General features: G+C 45.4%; 1 gene segment (V, D, J or C); it reads left to right on the top strand.

Moving 5' to 3' along the window:
- The first annotated feature begins 16,471 nt into the window (after positions 1-16,471).
- Positions 16,472-16,966, top strand: LOC136573308 (probable non-functional immunoglobulin kappa variable 6D-41). The segment is given in 2 exon segments: positions 16,472-16,520; positions 16,650-16,966. Coding segments are annotated over 2 exon segments (366 nt in total).
- The last annotated feature ends 6,992 nt before the right edge of the window (positions 16,967-23,958 follow it).

The raw sequence follows: 23,958 nt of genomic DNA, 5'->3' as shown, positions 1-23,958 counted from the left end.
ATTAACACTATGTGCAAAACCACACTTAGGGCGCCCACCCACTGGCGTTTTTTTACCTGTGTTTTGCGTTTTGCGTTTTTCCTGCACAGGCATAGAGATAACATGTGTTCCTGTCCACTGGCGTTTTTTTTTGCGTTGCGTTTGCGTTTTTAACATAGGAACTGTCAGTTGCATATGTGTCCTTATTTTTCTCCTAATGCACCCATGAATGTCAATGGAAATTAACGGAAAAGCCGCGAAAACGTCGCGAAAAACACGCGGAAAAATCGCGGGAAACGCGGCGAAAACACTGCGTTTTTTTCCCGCGGAAAACGCAAACGCCAGTGGGTGGGCGCCCTCATATTTCAGTTATCTCCAGTGCTCACAGGGGATGTTTTCTTTTATTAGAATCACTCGTTTTTGTTTTTTTTCTCTACGCCTAGACCATACATCTTTAATCCACGATTCATCTTTACATTCTTTCTACAAGCTATCATGAATTCATTAATTGGTGAGTGCTGCCTCTGATTTGCTGAGCGCAGGGACCAATCAGAGGCAGCTCTCAGCTGTCATTCAATAGCTGAGAGCTGCCTCTGATTCGTTACAGTGCTCAGCCAATCAGAGGCAGCCCATTCAGCAGGCGGGGATTTTAAATCCCTGCCTGCTGAATACTACTAAGAGCAGTTCAGGAGAAGAGCCGGCTGGGCGTGGCTGAGCCCCGGCAGCTGCAGAGAGGTGAGTATAGATTTTTTTTTTATTGTTTACACTTTTTTAGGATGGTGTTTAGGGAAGGGCTTATATTTGAAGCACTTCCCTGAAAATTGCTACAGCGCTTGCCGACAGCCCATTGCTTTCAATGGAGCCAGCTGTATTGCTGACTTCATTGAATTCAATGGGAGAACATCGTGCTCCTCTGTGACAGCTGTGGCAGAAGATAGTGGGCAGCGCTCTTTTTGAGCATCAAAACACCCATGTGACTGAGCCTTTTTGTGCGAATAAACGCTGCTAGCAGCTTTTTTTTCCGCTGTGCCTCCGAACAAATTGTGCGACTGAACTCCCGTGTGACTGAGCCCTTAGGGTGGACACCCACTGGCATTTTTTTCTCCACTGCGCTGCTAGAGTAAAGGTAAAGTCTCGCAGCACAGTGCGAGAAAAAAAAACGGCATCATGAATAAATAGCTAAGGGCTATGTGTCATTGGCTGAGCGCTCAGCCAATAGCTAAGCACTAGCCGCTATTGGCTGAGCCCTCAGCCAATCAGCACAGCCCTTTCAGGAGGCTGAAAGAGCTTAACAGCAGTGCAGGGGAGCCAGCCGGAGGACGCGTCTGAGCGCCGGCTGGCCCCATTGAAAGCACTAGCGATATGCCACCCTAGCGGTGTGTCCACCCTTATAGTGATGTGGGAGAATAATAATACTAACATTTACCATATTTTTTTATTTCTATAAGCATATTTATTTGTGGGATATTTAAGATTGATTTAATATAAATGTATAACAGATGTTTTGAACATGAATACCTGTTTTTTCTACTTTATTGTGAGTCATATGGGTGCTACAAATATCTTGGAATACTGTAGGCATGATCATTTGTATTGGGATGGTGGTATGTTCATTGACTGTAGCCTTAAAATAAACTTGCTAAATAGTTCCGTGAGATGCCCTCTCTCCCCCTGCTCACATCTATCTAAGCAACCGTGGGGAGTGATGACATTATCACTGACTTGCTTTGAATTTCTATTGCACTTTGCTGCTGTCTATCTTTTAATAAAGTTGGTTGATGGACATAGTGACGTTACCCCCACCCCCTCCTGCTGATATGTATGTGATTGAGGAGAGAAATGATTGATCACACGGACCTATCAGAAAATAATCAGACAGGTATGTGATAATTGAGTTAGTGTGAAAGCGTGCTATGCACAGCAGACATAGTGTTATAGTCATTACCCCTAGGATGATGGATGTTGGGGCACAGGGATTTCCAGACCCTCAGTAACAATTTATTATGGGCATGACATTGAGCTTGGTTGCACCTATTGTAGGTTGATATGATTATAATTTTCTTTAGAAACTACTTATATGTGTGACTTGAGGCGATGTATTTCCTATGTATTGATCCTGTATTTCCTTCATGTTTTCTTTTTTAAATGTTTTTTATATATATGTTATTTTCAATAAACTACTTTTTATGATAATTTCTACAGTCCTGTCTTGGACATTGATTTTGGGGTTATCATATTAAGAAATATGTAGGACTGACATTTTTTGTGGGATTATGGCTGTTTTGATATAGGATTCAGTTTTCATTGAAACCAGCGCTGGAAATAACTAAATGATTAGTTTTCTTTAAATTTCTGATATTTTTTATTACATTCTCTATTTCTGTAATCATATCTTCAATAGATCAATTCAACTTACAGTGTTATAGATTGGTACTAATATACCTAATGATGAATATCTGCCCCCTTCCTGATTAGTAGGTGTAAGGCCTGAGGCCTGTGCATGCACGGAAGAACCACACTGAAATCTGCTGTTCAGCTAAATTAAACTTCTTTATTCTAATCAAGCTGCATGGGGTTTTATAGACCGTGTGCATGGTTAATACGCCATGAAGTACGAATCTGCTGTTGATTGGTTATTGCCCTTATATGGGTTTCTTCCTCCAGGAGCTGAGGGCTCTATCTTGGTTGCCTTCCTGGATGGAGGCCCCATATTGAGTAAAATGTTAGAAACACAGTGGGAGGCGTGAGGAGCAGTTAGTCAGCACTTTCAGACAGAAAGCTGTGTTAGTAGTGCAGATGGAAGGCACATATTTGCAATAGACATTTTACTTAGTTTGTTACAATCCATTACAACAGTATAAAGTTAGATTTATATAAAGTTTATTGTTATATATTTTGTGATTTGTGATACATAATATATTATACACTAAAAATATTCCGTTCTCAGGACTGGACTAAACATGGAGAGATATAGAAAGGGATCAGGAAGAATTCCACCATAGAAAGAGTTCTCTCTAGAGATGAGCGAACCTACTCGGCCACACCCCTTTTTCGCCCGAGCACCACGATTTTCGAGTACTTCCGTACTCAGGTGAAAAGATTTGGGGGGCGCAGTGGGTGAGTGGGGGGTTGCAGCGGGGAACAGGGGGAAGAGGGAGAGCGAGAGGGCTCCCCCCTGTTCCCCGCTGCTACCCCCCGCTCCACCACGCCCCCCCCCCCCCCCCCCCCCGGTGCCCCTCGAATCTTTTCACCCGAGTACGGAAGTACTCGAAAATCGCGGTGATCGATCGAGTAATTAATCGAAACGAGTAGGTTCGCTCATCTCTAGTTCTCTCCTTATTAGAGCTCTTATATCTGATCTTCTGCTCACTGAATGAGAATAACTGTGATACTGAGAAGTAGAAGATGATTTGCATGTGATATTTGTGTATCTGCTCTCAGGGCCATTCCCCAGTGATTACAATGCATGAGGTGTCACCATTACCTCATGCCTCTCCCGCCCGCCATGTGCAGCAGCCTGATAGTACAAGTCCTTGGCTATTTCCTTTAACTCTTTTGAAGTGAATGGAGGTACGGTCACATGATTAGGCTTATGTCACCTATCCATAAATATATGCTAAAAGTAAAATCTGAAACAACCCATTTAAGTGTCAAGTTATAAAATAGTTTTGTTTTATAATAATAATAATGGTTAGATATGTGCAAACTTTTAAGACGTTTGGTTTAAATTAGTTCAAAACAACCATCATCAATAACCTAAGATTACTATAAAACACTGTCTAAGAGCCGTGTATAGCAATATGATGGTGGACAATATCTGCCAGGAGTTTGTATGTTCTCCCTGTGTTTGTATTCCTACATCGCAATAAATGTATGCATTATATACATTGCTTATTGTTATGAAGACACCCACACAAACGCAAGGAGAACATGCAAACTCCATGCAGATGAGGTCCATCAGATTTGAACCTATGATCGCAGCATTGCAAGACAACAGTACTAACCACCATACTGGGGGAACACCACCACCTTCTTCTTTCCCCTACTCCTTTATTTGACAACAAACACTACCTAAGGTTCATGTTCTCATTAAACCAAATTTATTTTATTTTTTTTTATAATTCACTTTTTTATTGAAAAGTTTTCAGAATACAAGGTATGCATGAGTTAAAATGTGCACTTTGCAAAATTATAGCTCGACATTACAAGAATCAGATATATTATTTATGAAATTGTCAGCAAGCCCAGACATAAGTTTTATCTATATCCTACAGTCGGTACCAGCAGGTCTCTCCCGCCCAGATTTGTTTGCTTAAAGGCTTTATTCACCGGGCCGGAGTGAGCCGCTGCCACCCTTCCACAAGCGCACTCATGCATCTGGAAACCTATAATAACCTTATCTAATGTTTATCGAATATTAACAAGGGGAGTGGGGAAGGGTAGAGGAAGGGGAGAGAAAGGATGGGGTGATATACCCAGCTTCGCTCAAGGTAATTTGGTATAGATGTTTACCTGTTGTTCACATGGAAAATTTAATAGAGTCATGGTTACATCAGAGGAACCGAGGAATAAGATACGTATATACATAGAGGAGCGTTAGATGCTCCTCAGTATGAATATATACACATAGAGGTGAGGTAGAGTCTCCGCAGTATATGCACATCGAGATCAGTTAGATTCTCCCTAGTCCATGCACATAGAGGTGATGTAGATTCTCCTCAGTATATACACATAAGGGGAGATATAGTCTCCTCAGTATATAAATCATTTATCTAGGCTTTATAGTTTATGAGAAAAGAACTGTGTCATGTATCATGGATTTTCACAGTTTTTCACACTTAGAATTAATATTGAAGTTGCAACCCCTTGACTTTTCCTATTAGGATATAAAGAATGGTTGTGACAAATTTCAAGTTCATACCACAGCGGAAAGTTACATAACATAGGGGTGCACTTACTTTTTCACTTAGCATTAAATAATCAACGTTGTGACCCCATTTCTTTTCCTATTTAGGACATAAGGAATGGTCGTGTGAAATTTCAAGTTTGTATGACACCGGGGTGTAAGAGGATAAGATTAGGTACTGTTAGGTTCAGCAGACTGAGGTGTCATCCTGTCTCCTGAGTTTGCTTCTCTTTCTTCCAGCAGTCTCAGGGTTACTGTGTCTAGCTCTTTCACCCAGCTTTTGGGGATTTGCAATTAGCTTCCTATCTAAACCCTCCAAAGACTTCCCACAATGCTTGCTGTTGTTGTTCATTCCCTGGGTGACTGCATGCAAGCTGCCGGTGTAGCTATCTCGTTTGTATACTGTTCTCTATGTATCCTTTAATAGTTTATATTGTATCTTTGTGTTCCCAGGTCCTTGTGTGTTCTACCGCTGGGTTCTGTTTGTCTTTCTATTTTCCTGTATCTGTTATCTCTACATAGGACTGGCTACAGTTTCCGTTTGGCGTCCTTTCCTGCAAATCTGCGTGGCTCGGTACATCGGCCTCTGAATTCCCATCCTCACTAGGTAGGTAGGATAGTCTAGGAGTCAGAGTCAGGAAAGGTGGCCTTGATTTCTTTACCACCAGGAGTATCTCCAGGACAGGGATAACTAGTTCATCTGAGTATAGGGTTAGGTCCATTCTCCTTCTCTGTACCAAGAACCTGCTTTTGCTCAGTCTTCTACTTGGTGTCAGCTGTCTATCCCGCTGGGTTATCCCACTCATCAGGATGACACAGGTGATCCACAACATACTGCATTACAGGTACATTACATAGGAGTGCACCTACTTTTTCACTTAGCATTGAATAATCAAGTTGTTACCCCTTTACTTTTGCTATTTAAGACCTAAAGAATGTCCTTGCCAAATTTCACATTTGTTCGACAGCAGGAAGTTAGAGAATTAGTGGCGAGTCAGTCAGAGAGTCAGTTCGTGAGGGCTTTCACCTTTATTTATTTATATTTATGTAACAAAAACGAATTTATGGAGACCAGTCCATTTTATCATTCCTCACACGATCAAGTACACACTGATGCTGATGTTGATTGAGGTATGTAAGAGGTTCACAGAGGTAAGGTGCTCCCTCTGTGACATCATCGGCCCTCCAACATGAAATGTCAGAGGGTCCAAGGGTTGCCAGGGTAACTGAGCACCAGTTAGTGGCATACAGGTCTGACATGGCCTATGATTGCTTGATAAACAATAATACACTGCAATACCAAGTTCAAGACCCTACACTGGAAAAGTGTAAAAAAAAAACAAAAAAAAACGTAAAAACACTCAAAACCCTTTTTTTGCAAACTTTTCCCTTTGTTTGAAAAAAGACAAAACAAAACACTGAATGAAAAAAATATGTATGTTTTTGTCCCTGTATCCATTGCAACCTGTAAAATAAATGAAACATACTTTTTATCTCTCACAGCCAGTGCTACTGCAGTGAAAAGCAAAAACTGACTTAAAATGCTTCTTGTTGTGAATTTTGCTTAGCAAAAAAAGCTATTAAAATGATCAAAAAGGTCATATACATCCCAATATAGTATAATACTTTATTCATAGTACTGGGCTCCTTATATGGAGAAAAGAGGCCTTATGGGCCCCCTAAGGCTATTGGGCCCAGGTGCAACTGCATCCCCTGAATTCTCTATATTTAGGCCAGTGCCTGAATATAGGGTCCATCTGTGTAAGAGAATCAATATCTTTAAAATTGTCAAAGTTGTAGAAATTTGTTAAGAAATTTCACTTAAAAGCCATTTGCGGTTACTGTCACTTCAATAATAATAACATGAAAGAATTGTGATGGGGCATAAAAGAGCATGGGTGGTCGTGGCTGTGTGATTAAGAGGCCTGGTTTACATATACAGTTCTGTACCAAGGCGACATTCACACGAGCATGAAACTTACAAGAGTTTTGTGCGCTACAATATGCATGAAACTCGCACGAATATAAACTCCATTTATTTGAACGGAGTCATAAACATGAGTGATTCTCTTTCCCTTACAACGATGAAATCAATCAATATGCAAACTATGCTGACATGTTGTTCAGCACATATTTCATCTGTAACACAACTGCCCAGAAGCCGCACTGCGGGGTTTTATCCTCAGAAGTCCCCATCAAGGCGCCACAATTTGGAAATTTTTTTAAAGGTTATATTATTTCACTTATTGATCTGAAAGGTGAGAAACCAAACTGCATCTATTCCCTGGGAGCAGGAAGACCTAACTCCACCTCTGATGTAACGTCATCCTCAGCTGTCAGCTGTTATCTGCCCAATAATCTTCATTTCTGCATTCTAGAAGTCACATCACACATCGTAACCACAGAATTTCCATGTCCCCAGTATTTCCATACAGTCTCTGGGGTCTCCTGGAACCTCCCCCGTCACTCTCTATATAGATCTCATTGTACAGTCTCATCTTATAGTTTGTATCTGACAGTCCAGAAACACCAAGATGGTTTCTCGGAGTTATCTGCTGGCTGTGATCTTCATTTCTATTCAGGGTGAGAGAATAGGATCATTCCATGATTGTGTGTAGAGAAATCTATACGGCGGGATCAATCATCAGATCAGGATTTGTAGGAATAGATCCGCCATTTATCACTAATGACTATGTCTCTTCTAATCCTCAGGATCCTGTGGAGAGATTACAGTGACTGTATCTCCAGATTATATCTCTGTGTCCCCCGGAGATACAGTCACCTTCTCATGTACATGCAGTACTGGTGTAAGTAACGTGTTACACTGGTACCAACAGAAACCAGGACAACCACCAAAGCTTCTTATCTGTAATGCAGCCAACCGACAACCAGGAGTCCCAGACCGGTTCTCTGGTGTTAGCGCTGGATCTCCTTACACCAACTACAAGTTAACAATCACAGGAGTGACAGCAAACGATATAGCGCATTATTACTGTCAGCAGGGTTATAGCACCCCTCACACAGTGATACAGAGCCGTACAAAAACCTCCTTCCTCATTCACCATCATGTCTCTATAATGAAGCTTCATGCAGCTATAAAGAGAGAACTGATGGGGCGTTCAGTGGTTTTGCTTCTGCTCACATCTGTGTTTTGGTCTCCATTTGTAACAGAAGCCACAACAACCTGCAGGATTATTTGTAACTTTTAAAGAAAGAACAGCGCTGCGAGAGGAAAATGTGACGTAATCTGCAGCGGAGGCTCTTATACAGATGGGAAGAGTTCTATCACGTGTTTTGTCTTCCTATTGTTAGGGTGGTGCTCTGCATCCTTAATTACACTGATGCGGCACCTCATCTGCACCAATGTCTGACTCAGCAGGGGAGTGTGGAGATGGAGGAGACCACCACTTACCAGCACCAGATTGAAGAGTACAGTAATGCTGCGCAACAGGCTTCCCTCCACCAGCCAGATACACAAACGGGAAAAGAAGCAGGAGAGTTCGGGCGCCGAAGGCTCCATGTTATCTCCCTACAGCAAGACCATTTTGGCTTAGCCTCTGCGAGGTTGTACGGGGGAAACTAACCCCCCAGTTATGATGTGAGGGGGGACACAACTAGCACCTTACCGCTTAGAATATCAGCCCTAACTCCTAAGCATTGGAGACCGTTTGGCACCATAGGACTCACTGTAAAAGAGTCTGGAGCTGCGTCACAACTCCAGACACTAAGTGCAGGTAGAGGAGAGAGACTGCGGACCAGAGAGCAGCATCAGCAGTGAGAAGGGGGCCCGATATAGCAGTGCTGACATGAAGGCAGCTGTTACTAGCGGTAGTGGAGCAGCACGCAAGAGAACGTCATATAAGGGAACTTAATGACCTGGGGCTGGACATGGTGACAGACTGTTTGGAAGTAGAGGGAGTCTCCCTCCCGCAGGGGATTCAGTCTTCGAAAATGCTGACATGGCCACAGCAATGGAACGGAGAAAGCTGCAGGAATAATATAAGACCGGTCCAACACAACAGTGTGCACACATTACGGACAGTCATAATGGTAGATGGACAAGTTCAGACTGAATGAGTATCTCTCCCGGAACTGTGACATGATGGGACTGTATTCGCCCCAAGTCTATATAACTGGCCCTTTAATAATAGTCATACATGTCTTCAGTGTAGATACACTGTGCAAATTGTTTTGTCTTCAGTTATGTGTATTGCACAGCTGCAGCATGTAAGAGGTTAATGTCTGGGATATATCTGGAAAATGTAACAAATTGTCCTGTCACGTAATGTTGCCCTATATATGTGTTTGCAAGAGGTGTGCTTAGGGCTTTTGTTCTGACTGTCTGTTCTTCTGGGTACCTTCAACCCTCATGTCGTGAAGAGAATGGAAACTGAGGAGAGGTATCCTGATGTCCCCATCCCAGGAGCCCTACCTTGGGTGAGTGGAAGAAAGAAGGCTGCCGTGCAGTGTTCACACTACAAAGTACAAGTGAGTGTCAGTGGAGTGTTCTCTTTTCCCATCCTCCTCTGGAGTGTTCCCTTTCCAGAAGCAGAGCCTCGCAGATAACTTAGCCTGTAGGTCTGGTGTCATCCTGTGTTCGCCTCCCTAACCTTGGCTTACTGTCATTCCTGCACTGGCGTGTGAAGTCTTCTATTACCAGAAGTAAAGTTCCAGTCACTGTCCATTCCCAGTGATTGAGGTATTCAAGCATAACAGTGTGTGAACTCTATTATATCTACCGCTGGATAATCAACGGTGTGAAGGAATGGTGGCGTCATGAGTGACAACTTCTTCAGTCTACTTCACCCATATAGAGGTAACCGCTGTCCCAGCATTACCTGGAAGAGGCCTAGCAGTGCCTTGGCTCAGGCTGCATGCATCCCTCTGGGGAGATGTGTAGTAGAGCCACCGTGACAAGTGCCATCTTTACCCCCGCCAGCTCCTCAGTGTCATGCCTTGTGCTTCAGTTGCTGCGGGATGTTTCAGGAGTTATGATGTTTTGACAATGAGGATTGTGTTAGTTAGTGAGGGATGCTATGTACAGTAATTGAGCAATGAGTCACGTACGAATTTCTGAGGCAAAGTGTAATGTGATGAGGGACAGGACACTTCAGGGTAGCAGCATCATGAGCCAAGACAAAAGTGTAAGTGACACAGTAATGCTGTAATGTGAAATGTTGATTTACTCCTACGGTGTGTGAGTCTGTAGTGATGGGGAGCGCTGAAATTTATTGGCATACGCTAGCACTTATGTAGAGATGAGCGAACGTACTCGTCCGAGCTTGATGCGTGCTCGAGTATTAGGGTACTCGAGATGCTCGTTACTCAAGACGAGCACCACGCGGTACTCGAGTCAATTCCATTTCCTTCCCTGCATGTTTTGCACCATTTTCTGGCCAATAGACATGCAGGGAAGGCATTACAACGTCCTCCTGTGACGTTCCAGCCCTATCCCACCCCCCTGCAGTGAGTGGCTGGTGAGATCAAGTGACCGCCGAGTATTTAAAGCGGTCCCGCCCGCGGCTCGCCTCACACACACGCTGACAGAGATTAGGGAGAGTGGTGCTGCTGCTATAGGGAGAGTGTTAGGCTACTGTTTGCGTCTTCAAGAACCCCAGCGGTCCTTCTTAAGGCCACATCTGACCGTGTGCATTACTGTTGTGGCTGCTGGGAGCAGTTTTGCACAATTTTTTCTTTTCATCTTGGGCTCTGCAGACTATTGCGTTGTCAGTCTGCAGTCAATTATACAGAGTATAGGGGCAGTACTGGTGAGGCAGGGACAGTGGTAGTGTAGAATCCTGTCAACAAGTACCCCAAAAAAGCTCCTTCTTAGGGCTACTTGTGACCGTGTGCATTTTACTGCGTGGCTGCTGGGAGTTGTAGTGCCTCACTATTAGCCAGTTAGGCCTTTTTACAGCCTTGCGTATAATTTTTTTGGGACTGCAGTGTGCGTTACATAATCGCTGTGAGCCTCCAACTGCAGGCCAATAATTGCATATATTTTTACACCACTCTGTGTGTGCCTGCAAATTCACGCACAGCGTGCGGCGACAGCCCCTGATAGATGGAAAGACATATACGCGCTCTCTAGGCTGTTAGCTTTTTCAAAAAAATTAGAAAAAACGCTTCTTCTTAGGGCTACCTGTGACCGTGTGCATTATACTGCGTCGCTGCTGGGAGTTGCCTCACTATTACCCAGCTCGGCCTTTTTGCAGCCTTGCGTATAGTTTTTTTGGGACTGCAGTGTGCGTTACATTACCGCTGTCAGCCTCCAACTGCGCAGCAATAATTGCATAACTATTCAGACCGCTCTGTGTCTGCTCTACTCGTAATCCACCATGCTGAGGGGTAGGGGTAGGCCTTGAGGACGTGGACGTGGACACGGGCGAGGACGCGGAGGTCTAAGTGAGGGTGTGGGCACAGGCCAAGTTCCTGGTCCAGGAGAATCGCAGCCAGCTGCTGCGGGATTAGGAGAGAGGCAAGTTTCTGGGGTCCCCAGCTTCATATCACAAATATTGGGTCCACGTGGTAGACCTTTATTACAAACGAGCAGTGTGAGCAGGTCCTGTCGTGGATGGCACAAAATGCATCCAGCAATCTATCGACCACCCAGTCTTCTACGCCGTCCACTGCTGCAATTCTGAATCCTCTCGCTGCTGCTCCTCCTTCCTCCCAGCCTCCTCACTCCATGAAAATGACACATTCTGATGAGCAGACAGACTCCCAGGAACTGTTCTCGGGCCCCTGCCTAGATTGGGAAAAAATGGTTCATCTCTCAGCTGAGGAGTTTGTTGTGACCGATGCCCAACTTTTGGAAAGCTCCCGGGGTCCGGGTGATGATGCTAGGGACTTCTGGCAACTGTCTCAAGAGCTTTCAGTGGGTGAGGAGGTCGATGATGATGAGACGCAGTTGTCTATCTGTGAGGTAGTAGTAAGCCCAGTAAGTCCGAGGGAGGAGAGCACAGAGGATTCGGAGGATGAGCCGCTGGACGATGAGGTGACTGACCCCACCTGGTTCGCTAAGCCAACTGAGGAGAGGTCTTCAGAGGGGGAGGCAAGTGCAGCAGCAGGACAGGTTGGAAGAGGCAGTGGGGTGGCCAGGGGTAGAGGCAGGGCCAGAGCGAAGACTCCCCAAACTGTTTCCCAAAGCACCCCCTCGCGCCAAGCCACCCTGCAGAGGCCTAGATCTTCAAAGGTGTGGATGTTTTTCAGTGTGAGCGGGGACGACCGATGAACAGTGGTGTGCAACCTGTGTCGTGCCAAGATCAGCCGGGGAGCCACCAGTACCAGCCTCACCACCACCAGCATGCGCAGGCATATGATGGCCAAGCACCCCACAAGGTGGGACAAAGGCCGTTCACCGCCTCCAGGTTGCACCACTGCCTCTCCCCCTGTGCCCCAACCTGCCGCTCAGATCCAACCCCCCTCTGAGGACACAGGCAGTACCGTCTCCTGGCCTGCACCCACACCCTCACCTCCGCTGTGCTCGGCCCCATCCACCAATGTCTCTCAGCGCAGCGTCCAGACGTCGCTAGCGCCACTGTTTGAGCGCAAGCGCAAATACGCCGCCACACACCCGCACGCTCAAGCGATAAACGTGCACATTGCCAAATTGATCAGCCTACAGATGCTGCCGTATAGGCTTGTGGAAACGGAGGCTTTCAAAAGCATGATGGCGGCGGCGGCCCCGCGCTACTCAGTTCCCAGTCGCCACTACTTTTCCCGATGTGCCGTCCCAGGCCTGCACGACCACGTCTCCCGCAACATTGTACGCGCCCTCACCAACGCGGTTACTGCCAAGGTCCACTTAACAACAGACACGTGGACAAGCACAGGCGGGCAGGGCCACTATATCTCCCTGACGGCACATTGGGTGAATTTAGTAGAGGCTGGGACAAAGTCAGAGCCTGGGACCGCTCACGTCCTACCCACCCCCCGAATTGCGTGCCCCAGCTCGGTGGTGGTATCTGCGGCGGTGTATGCTTCCTCCACTAAATCACCCTCCTCCTCCTCCTACGCAACCTCTGTCTCGCAATCAAGATGTGTCAGCAGCAGCACGTCGCCAGCAGTCGGTGTCGCGCGGCATGGCAGCACAGCGGTGGGCAAGCGTCAGCAGGCCGTGCTGAAACTACTCAGCTTAGGAGAGAAGAGGCACACGGCCCACGAACTGCTGCAGGGTCTGACAGAGCAGACCGACCGCTGGCTTTTGCCGCTGAGCCTCCAACCGGGCATTGTCGTGTGTGACAACGGCTGTAACCTGGTGGCGGCTCTGCAGCTCGGCAGCCTCACGCACGTGCCATGCCTGGCCCAGTTCTTTAATTTGGTGGTTCAGCGCTTTCTGAAAAGCTACCCACACTTGTCATACCTGCTCGGAAAGGTGCGCCGGGTCAGCGCCCATTTCCGCAACTCCAAGACGGACGCTGCCACCCTGCGGACCCTGCAACATCGGTTTCATCTGCCAGTGCACCGATTGCTGTGTGACGTGCCCACACAGTGGAACTCTACGCTCCACATGTTGGCCAGGCTCTATGAGCAGCGTACAGCTATTGCGGAATACCACCTCCAACATGGGCGGCGTAGTGGGAGTCAGCCTCCTCAATTATTTACAGAAGAGTGGGCCTGGTTGGCAGCCATCTGCCAGGTCCTTGGAAACTTTGAGGAGTCTACCCAGATGCTGAGCGGGGATGCTGCAATCATTAGCGTCACCATTCCTCTGCTATGCCTCTTGAGAAGTTCCCTGCAAAGCATAAAGGCAGACGCTTTGCACTCGGAAACAGAGGCGGGGAAAGACAGTGTGTCACTGGATAGTCAGAGCACCCTCATGTCTATATCTCAGCGCATTAAGGAGGAGGAGGAGGAGGGGGAGGAGCATGAGGAGGAGGGGGAAGAGACAGCTTGGCCCACTGCTGAGGGTACAGATGCTGCTTGCCTGTCATACCTCCTGTATGCCCTGGAGGTGCTTGCTTGTCCTGCGGCTAGCGTCTTGCCAGAGAGTGTGTTTAGTGTGGCTGGGGGAATCATCACGGATAAGCGTACCCACCTGTCAACCGACAGTGCCGACAGTCTGGATTCCCCCAGACTTCTCTTCTCCCCCAGCGGACAGCAGCGATACCTAAACAATACGTAGGCTGCACCCGCGGATGGAAGCATCGTTCTCTATCACCATCCAAAATGGGGACCTTTTCGCTTCATCAATCTGTGTATAATATTCCTCCTCCTCCTCCTGCTCCTCCTCCTGAAACCTCACATAATCACGCCGAACGGGCAATTTTTCTTAGGCCCACAAGGCTCAGTCATATAATTTTTCTAAACAATTTTTATACGTTTTAATGCTCATTAAAGCGTTGAAACTTTCACCTCAACCAATTTTTAGTTTTACTGGGCTGCCTCCAGGCCTAGTTACCAGTTAAGCCACATTAACTAAAGCGATTAATGGGTTTCACCTGCCCTCTTGGTTGGGCATGGGCAATTTTTCTGAGGTACATTAGTACTGTTGGTACACCAATTTTTGGGGGCCCTCGCCTACAGTGTAATCCAATTAATTTTTAGCCCACCTGCATTACAGCTGACGTTACATCAGCTGTGTTGGGCACTGCAATGGGATATATTTATGTACCGCCGGTGGCTTCCTGGCACCCACCCATGCTGTCGGTCCACAGGGAGTTGTAACTGCATGTGTCCACTTCTAAAGAACCCCAGTCTGACTGGGGCATGCAGTGTGGGCCGAAGCCCACCTGCATTAAACCTTACCTCAGCTGTGATGGGCAATGCAATGGGATATATTTATGTACCGCCGGTGGGTTCCAGGGAGCCACCCATACTGTCGGTCCACAGGGAGTTGTAACTGCATGTGTCCACTTCTAAAGAACCCCAGTCTGACTGGGGCATGCAGTGTGGGCCGAAGCCCACCTGCATTAAACATGACATTACCTCAGCTGTGATGGGCAATGCAATGGGATATATTTATGTACCGCCAGTGGCTTCCTGGCACCCACCCATGCTGTCGGTCCACAGGGACTTCACAATAAGGAGTTCTACCTGCCTGTGTCTATGAATTAAAAACCCCGGTCAGGTTGGGGCATGCAGTGTGGGCCGAAGCCCACCTGCATTTAATCTGACGTTAGCTCTGCTGTCCAGGGCACTGCAATGGGATACATTTATGTACAGCCGGTGGGTTCCAGGGAGCCACCCATGCTGTGGGTGCACACGGAATTCCCATTGCGGAGTTGTACCTGCCTGTGACTTTTTATTAAAAAAAGCGGTCTGACTGGGGCATGCAGACACCTTGACAGAATGAATAGTGTGTGGCACATAGGTTCCCCATTGCTATGCCCACATGTGCAGCTCCAGATGGAGGTGGCACAGGATTGGATTTCTCATTGCCTCTGTACAGCATTGTGGACTATCGCCCCGCCCCTTTTAAAGAGGGTCGCTGCCTAGCCGTGCCAACCCTCTGCAGTATGTGCCTGCTTTTCCTCTGGCAGACGCACTTATAAATAAACATGAGGGTGGCGTGGCATGAGGGCAGCTGAAGGCTGGGCAGGGACAGTTTGGTGTGCGCTGTGGACACTGGGTCGTGGGGGGGGGGGGGGGGAGTTGGGCAGCATGTTACCCAGGAGAAGTGGCAGCGGAGTGTCATGCAGGCAGTGATTGTGCTTTGTTGGAGGTAGTGTGGTGCTTAGCTAAGGTATGCATTGCTAATGAGGGCTTTTTAGAAGTAAAAGTTGTTGGGAGGGGGGGGGGGCCCACTCTTGCCGCTATTGTGGCTTAATAGTGGGACCTGGGAACTTGAGATGCAGCCCAACATGTAGCCCCTCGCCTGCCCTATCCGTTGCTGTGTCGTTCCCATCACTTTCTTGAATTGCCCAGATTTTCACACAAGAAAACCTTAGCGAGCATATGTCCCATACAAAAATGCTCGGGTCGCCCATGGACTTCAATAGGGTTCGTTACTCGAAACGAACCCTCGAGCATCACGAAAAGTTCGTCTCGAGTAACGAGCACCCGAGCATTTTGGTGCTCGCTCATCTCTAATAGTAACATTTCTCCCCTCCTCTCCCGCTGACATCTATGTGATTTAGTGGAGGGATGATTGATCACACGGACCTATTACAAAATAATCAGACAGGTATGAGATAATCGAGTTAGTGGGAAAGAGTACTATTTATACCAGACATAGTGTTATAGTCATTACCCCCAGGATGAGGCTAAGGGCAAAACGTGCGCGTCGGGGCTCAGTGATTTCCAGACCCTCGGTCACATCGTAACACTGTATTATGTGCATTATTATTTCACTAATTTGTCTGAAAGGTGAGAAACCAAACTGCATCTATTCCCTGGGAGCAGGAAGACCTAACTCCACCTCTGATGTAACGTCATCCTCAGCTGTCAGCTGTTTACTGCCCAATAATCTTCATTTCTGCATTCTAGAAGTCACATCACACATCGTAACCACAGAATTTCCATGTCCCCAGTATTTCCATACAATCTCTGGGGTCTCCTGGAACCTCCCCCGTCACTCTCTATATAGATCTCATTGTACAGGCTCATCTTATAGTTTGTATCTGACAGTCCAGAAACACCAAGATGGTTTCTCGCAGTTATCTGCTGGCTGTGATCTTCATTTCTATTCAGGGTGAGAGATTAGGATCATTCCATGATTGTGTGTAGAGAAATCTATACAGCGGGATCAATCATCAGATCAGGATTTGTAGGAATAGATCCGCCATTTATCACTAATGACTATGTCTCTTCTAATCCTCAGGATCCTGTGGAGAGATTACAGTGACTGTATCTCCAGATTATATCTCTGTGTCCCCCGGAGATACAGTCACCTTCTCATGTACTTCCAGTACAGGCACAGGGAATGCTATAGCCTGGTACCAACAGAAACCAGGACAACCACCAAAGCTTCTTATCTATTATGCAACCACCCGACAACCAGGAGTCCCAGACCGGTTCTCTGGTGTTAGCGCTGGATCTCCTTACACCAACTACAAACTAACAATCACAGGAGTGACAGCAGACGATATAGCCCATTATTACTGTCAGCAGGGTAGATATGATCCTCTCACACAGTGATACAGAGCCGTACAAAAACCTCCTTCCTCATTCACCATCATGTCTCTATAATGAAGCTTCATCCAGCTATAAAGAGAGAACTGATGGGGCGTTCAGTGGTTTTGCTTCTGCTCACATCTGTGTTTTGGTCTCCATTTGTAACAGAAGCCACAACAACCTGCAGATTATTTGTAACTTTTAAAGAAAAAATAGTGCTGCAAGAGGAAAATGTGACGTAATCTGCAGTGGAGGATTTTATACAGATGGGAAGAGTTCTCTTACATGTTTTGACTTGCTATTGTTAGGGTGGTGCTCCGCATCCTCTATTACACTGATGCAGCACCCCATCTGCACCGGTACTTGGACTGGAAAGGGTGCCGGGAGATGGAGGAGACCACTGTTTACCAGCACCAGCTTGAACAGTACAGTAATGCTGCGCAACAGGTTTCCCTCCGCCAGATACACGAATAGGAAAAGAAGCAGGAGAGTTCGGGCGCCGCAGGCTCGATGTTATCTCCTTACAGTGGGGCCATTTTGGCTTAGCCTCCTCGAGGCTGTACTGTGGGCTCACCCCCCAGGGCTGATGTGAGGGGGGACGCAACTAACACATCACCGCTCAGAAGATCAGCCCAACTCCCAAGCAAGGAAGAACGTTTGGCATCACAGAACGCATTATAAAAGGGTCTGGAGCTGCATCACAACTCCAGACCCCGAGTGCAGGTAGAGGAGAGAGACTGCGGACCAGAGAGCAGCATCAGCAGTGAGAAGCGATATAGCAGAGCTGACATGGAGGCAGCTGTTACTAGCGGCACTGCAGCAGCGCACAAGAGAGCGTCATGTAAGAGAGCCCAATAACCTGGGATTGGACACGACAGACTGTGTAGAAGGAGAGGGAGTCTCCCTTCCCTCTGGGGACTCGGTCTCTGAAGACACTGACATCGCCATGGCAATGTAATGGAGAAAACTACAGAAAAATGTAAGACTGGTCCAACACAACAGTTAGTGTGCGCACATTGTGGGACAGTGGTTATGACAGACAGGCAAGTTCAGACCGAGGGAGTATCTCCCCGGGGACTGTGACATAAGGGTTATGTTAGATAGTGAGTGATGCTGTGTACAGTAAGTGATCAATGTGACATGTAGGGATGTATAAGGCAAATGTGATAAGAGACGGGACACTTCAAGGTATCAGCACCATGAGCCAAGACAGAAGTGCACGTGAAACAGTAATGGGAAATGTTGATTTGCACCTATGGTGTGTGAATCCGTAGTGATGGGGAGCTCTGAAGTGTATTAACATACTCTAGCACCTATAGCGCATTAGACCAAGAGGATGACATGCCGCGGACCTTCGGTAATATGGAGTACCATTATTATAGAGCAGTACAGATATGATAGTATTGATGATATCGAAGTGGCTTGTCGTGATATAAATGTTCCTCTGTCTGTTGGGTTGGAGCACATCTGGTTGTATTTGATGGTCTGGCTGCAGACAATTAACTTTTTGATGTGTTTGGGATGTAAACTGACCCATCTGAGGTATGTGGGTCGATCACCTACTTTAGCCAGTTGAAGATATCATATCTACAAGATTACTTTGTTTCTTTTACTGAGAACAATTACATTTCGCTCTACTGGCTACACTGTACTAAACCTTATTCTTTTTACATACTCAGGTAGCTATTGTCCATCCCTCAGCCAGACAACTTGGTATGTTCTGTTTAGGGCCAATGCGCATAGTTGATGGTGTTGCAAATTTCCCATCGACCATCAGCTGCAAGGTTTCTGATGGAGATGAAGTTATAATTTTGGTGCCATCTATAGAGATCAGGAACTTTACTGGGAAACCCCAATAATGAGAGATATCATCTATATATATATAAAGATGAAAGCCCTTACTGACTCACTGACTCACTGATTCGCCACTAATTCTCTCACTTCCCGGTGTCAGAGAAAAATGAAATTTGGCACAAGCATAGATTATGTCTAAAATAGGAAAAGTAAATGGGTCCCAACTCGTTTATTCAATTCTAGCACAAAAGAATTAGCGTCCAAATTTTATGTACGTAATCTAATTCTCCAACTTTCCGATGTCGTTGAAACATGAAATTTGGCCCGAGCATTGATTATGTCCAAAATAGGAAAAGTAAATGGGTCCCTACTCTATTATTCAATTCTAGTGCAAAAGAATTAGCGTTCAAATATTATGTACGTAATCTAATTCTCTCACTTCCTGATGTCATTTTATATAAACGTCGCATGGTTACCTCCATGTGGTGTTTCCTGGGTAACACAAAGAACCATGCAAGACGGTGAACATATTTTTTTCCTCGGTATCTATAAAGTAACCACGACTTCATAAGATTTTCCGTGTGAACACCAGATAAACACCAGCACCAAATTAACTCGGGCGAAGCTGGAGCATGATCCAACCATGTAGATATACCTATTTTGGATTTAATTATTGAAGTGATAAGGTTTTTGTCTACCAAACATTAATCCTCTCCAATCCACTGTCTGCCGTCTGAAGACATTATGATTTAAGGCTCTACAGCTCTGATGTTGGAAGACGTCCATCGGGGTTCTCTTACTGTATATTGCCAGCCTCTCTGCTGTCGGAGCCTATCCAATGTGTCACCTCATGCAGTACTGGCTTCAGCCAGCATATAGCGCCGTTGTGTAACGGCAGAAAAAGAGTAAGTCCCTAGGAAAATTAGGATACAAATTTGGATTGGAAAGGGTTAAATCTATATTGGAGAAGGTTTTATGGTGAGGAGAATAGTAGGAGTATTCCTTTGCAGAAGCATTTAGACATCAAAAAGCATCATATAATGCTACTTTGCTTATCCAGCCTCCCAGGGAAGCTCCTCCCCTTGTACCATCATGAGTAGTATCGATAGATTTCTCCTGAACCAAATCAAAATCCCCGCACAAAATTACCGAACCCTTTGCTACCTTACTTATTTATTTTTTGTAAGTTTGTTTAAAAAATTGATTTGTTTTGAGTTTGGGACATAAACATTTACCACTATAACCTGTGTGTTTTTAAAGGAGCCTACCAGCACTATATAATGCCCCATTAGATCACAAATTAGTTTATCTATACTAATTGTGGCAGAGTCTCTAAGCGCAATCATGCCCCCTGCGTGTTTCTTTTGTGCGAATGCAATAACAACCTGCGGGTATTTCTAACGTAACATTCTCCAACTATCTGATTCTAGCAAAGGAGTCTCTTAAATACATACAATATCGGTGTTGGATCAAATTGCCTCTTTCCGTATGGAGCTTCTTTTATATGGAGAGTTCAGACCATTGGAGTTCAAAGATAACAATTTTGTGGCCATATTTGTAGTATTAGAAGGAATCAGGAGGCTGGTAGTATTGAGTGATGACTATTAAAACAGAACAACAAAGACCAGCAGAAATCTCATTTGACATTGTAAGCGAATACTGCGGTGGGCCAGATATGAAAATCACACCAGAGAGTACGAACGCTTGTTGGAGTGTGCCAGATATAGAAAACATACTGGAAGAAAGTCCTCATTAGGATGATCATCCGAATGCTGCGGAAAGCCAGATAAAGCACACAATTTACAGGAAAGAAAAAAAAAAAACCAAAAAAGTCATGCCAAGCTAGAGCTTGTATAATCATGTGGGGAACAAAAGTTCACCGGAGGGGGCAGGCACTCATTTTTGCATTTGCAGCAGACAAAGAATCAAAAAAGATATTAGAGAACAAAATCCTCATTTCAGAGTGGGATCATCCCCTGGGCCCCGGCCTCGGTGACTGGCAGCGCCATATTTATTATAGGATGGAGGAGGCTCAGGGCTAGATATGCCCCATGTTTTCAGGGCTTCTGTAGCCAAATCACGATTATGGAAAACATGGTTGCCATTTTCCTTAGGCTGCCTGTCCACAGGCGTTGCGGTATCCCATGGCAGATCTCCGTCACGGGAGCCGCCACCCAGGAGCAGGAGCCTGCAGATGGATCTGCAGATGGATCTACAAATAGTCTCCATTCTTGTGGGTCATGAGTGATTTCTAAGGCATTCATGAGGCATTTCCGATTACCTTCCTTTCTGAAGAAAGGATGAAACTGTAATTGTAAGGATGTTGTTACAGTCCTGTTGAATAAATGTCCATGGTGAAACACAGAAAATGAATGATATTAAATATCTTTAAAACGAGAGCCAATAAAAAATGTTAATGGTCATATTCGTGTTCAGCACATCAAGATACTAGAGATTAGGACCTTTTTAAGTCAGTAAAAATCTCATCATATCTAGCTATTTAGCAGTCTGACTTCAAAACTGTTGTGTTATTTTATACTACAAGAGTGACATCTAGTGGATGAATAAGAAATTGTTCATAACATTTTAGTATTGTCATGGCAGCATATTAAGCATTTTATATAACTATATAAATTATTACTTCCTCATGGGCAATTTTGCCGCGATGCGACAGTGGTACAAAGCACATGTATGTAAAGCCCATGCTTACTTATGTGTTCTTCCACATGAGCAATGTTTTGTAGGCTGTGACACTGCGAGACTACATTTTGGCATGCTTTATACAGCTGTGATTTGCAATTTTTTTTTTAGCCCGTGTTTGCCTATGAAGCCTTTCTATGTGTTGCATTGCATCGCACGAAAATGCAGTTTTTGTGTGATGTGATGCTACTTTCACAGTAGGAAATCCTACTGTAAAAACCATTAAATAAACCCTGGCTGCATAAAAGCATTAAAGAATACATCACCTCTCTGGCGTTGTCATCTCCCTGTGTGTCTCCCCTGAAGCTTCCTGCACTTGCTTGAAGTTCTCTTGCAAAGCTTCCTGGTTGTGACTTTGAAAATCCCTGCCTCTAGGAAGCCTGTGATTGGTTCCCAAGTGCATGGCTCAGCCAATGAGAGCCAGCACTCGAGGAACCAATAACAGCAAGGCACAGTAAGGCACTGAATGTGCATATGTATATGGCGAAGGGCGGACTCTGGGCCCTATCAGTGCAGGGGCCCAGTTGCCATTGCAACTCCTGACGGTACGCCTATGCCACTCACCTCTCTGCCTCTGCACTTCTCGTCCTCTGTACCACTCGCCCTGTGAATCGCTCACTTCTCTTGTCCTCTCACTGCTCATGCTGCTTAGAAATGATTCACTCTCCCTAGCAGCATGCACCCATAAACTTAACATAGGAAATTTGGGCTGCCCTCACAGGTCACTCTATGTACCACCAAAGTCAAATTTTATGATTTTAGGGCGGCAGTGAGGGTGTCACTAATCTAATGACAGGTAAATCATTCACCTAAGGTCAAGCAAAGGGGTCAAAGTGTGGTGCAAGAAAAAGCCTGTAGGCTTATTTAAATTAGATGCAGAAATGATGATTATTTGGCAGTAAGCGGGTAGCAGCTGAGGATAAATATGTTGTGTAGATGTATTAAGCCGTTTATGTACTAGTAAGAAGCACATATAAGCAAATTTACCCACCGACCAAAAATCTCTGGATGCTCCATAAAGATAGTGAACTTTTTCCAGTGTCTGTGAATTTTTGTGAGGCTGGTGCTACTTGAGGTTATTATGACTTTAATTAATACCATTTTACAGCTCTCAGTGTAGTGATCTAGAGGTTCCTCCAGAACAGTCACACTGACTTTTGTCCCGTCACACCTATCTATGCGCTTCTTCATCAGAGCAACCCTGTTAACCATGCCACTGAGCAACAGCAGAGCAGATCACACTTATCGCCACTGTCGGGAGGGATTACAAGGCCAGCCGTGACAACCATCTTACAATCCCCATGATCTCCCCCACTTTGGCGTGCTCAGCTTGGCCGTGGCACTAGTAAATGCTGGTAACGAGTTAATTCCAGTATCTGACCCATAATCATCTATAACTTCAGTGTTTTTCTTTCTATTTGTCCGTAACAAATGTTGACTATCTGTGATTTGTATAAAAATAGTCCAGAAAAAGAGAAAAAATCATGTTGGTGACCATGCATATAAGTGATCACATATAAATCTCAGTGGAATGTCAAAAATTTCAATTTACTCTATTAGCCCCTTAAGGACACAGCATTTTTGATGCAGAAATATTTTTAGAGTTTTCCATATCTGAATATCTGTAACTTTTATTTTTCCATCACTGAAGTCATATGACTGCAGGGGGATGAGCTGATAATTTCAAAGCCGTCATTTTGTAATGCAGGTAAGTACATCATTTCTAGTTATCCTTATTTTTGGCAGAGACTGGTCTGTGCAGGATAAATAACTAAGCTGAATCCCTCCGCCAGAAAAATCAGATGATTCCATTTTTTCAGACTGTACAGTATGCAACATGAAGTGTATAGCTATTTACAGAGAATATGCAGTATAATACTGAACGATGAAGCCAGTTATAATTACATTTTCCACGTGTTATTCGTCATGAGCAAATAATTCAGGGTGGGCCATGGAAAGGTAGCCCACATTTTAATGAAAATTGTCTAACAAAATATCTGTCTTTGTTGCCAATATCAACCAATCACTGCCTAACTTTCATTTCCTACACTGCTCAGATAAAGTGAAAGCTGTGCTGTAATGATAAAACTATCTGGTGGAGGGATACATGCGAGTGATGCAGTGAATTCTTTGTTGTTATGGACAGAGAGTGTGGATCCACTGTGCCAACTAACTGGTTTGGCTTTGGTCTAATCCTAAGGGCGTTATCCTGACAGTTCCCCGGTTTTCACCCTTTAAACCCTGTACAGGGATTTGGTGTTCGCTGCAGGAAACTGAGCAGGCTACTACCTCCTGGAGTAGTCCCAGTGTAGTTGGCAGCTGACCGGGAGTCAGAGACACCGGTGCAATGCACCATGAAAAAGTCTGAACTACAATCAGAATCCGGTCCAATGTCGGAGCAGGCAGAGTACAATCGTAATCCAGGTCATAAGTCCAAGAATCATGGCAGACACAGGAGTCAGAAGCAGAGGACCTTTGCTAGGTGACTGAGACTAACTCACACCAATACTCAGGCAAGGAGG

This window comes from Eleutherodactylus coqui, chromosome 7 (assembly GCF_035609145.1).
Source record: "Eleutherodactylus coqui strain aEleCoq1 chromosome 7, aEleCoq1.hap1, whole genome shotgun sequence".
NCBI lineage: Eukaryota > Metazoa > Chordata > Amphibia > Anura > Eleutherodactylidae > Eleutherodactylus > Eleutherodactylus coqui.
The sequence above is the reverse complement of the archived record's forward strand: the minus strand, read 5'-3'. Positions and strand labels throughout refer to the sequence as shown.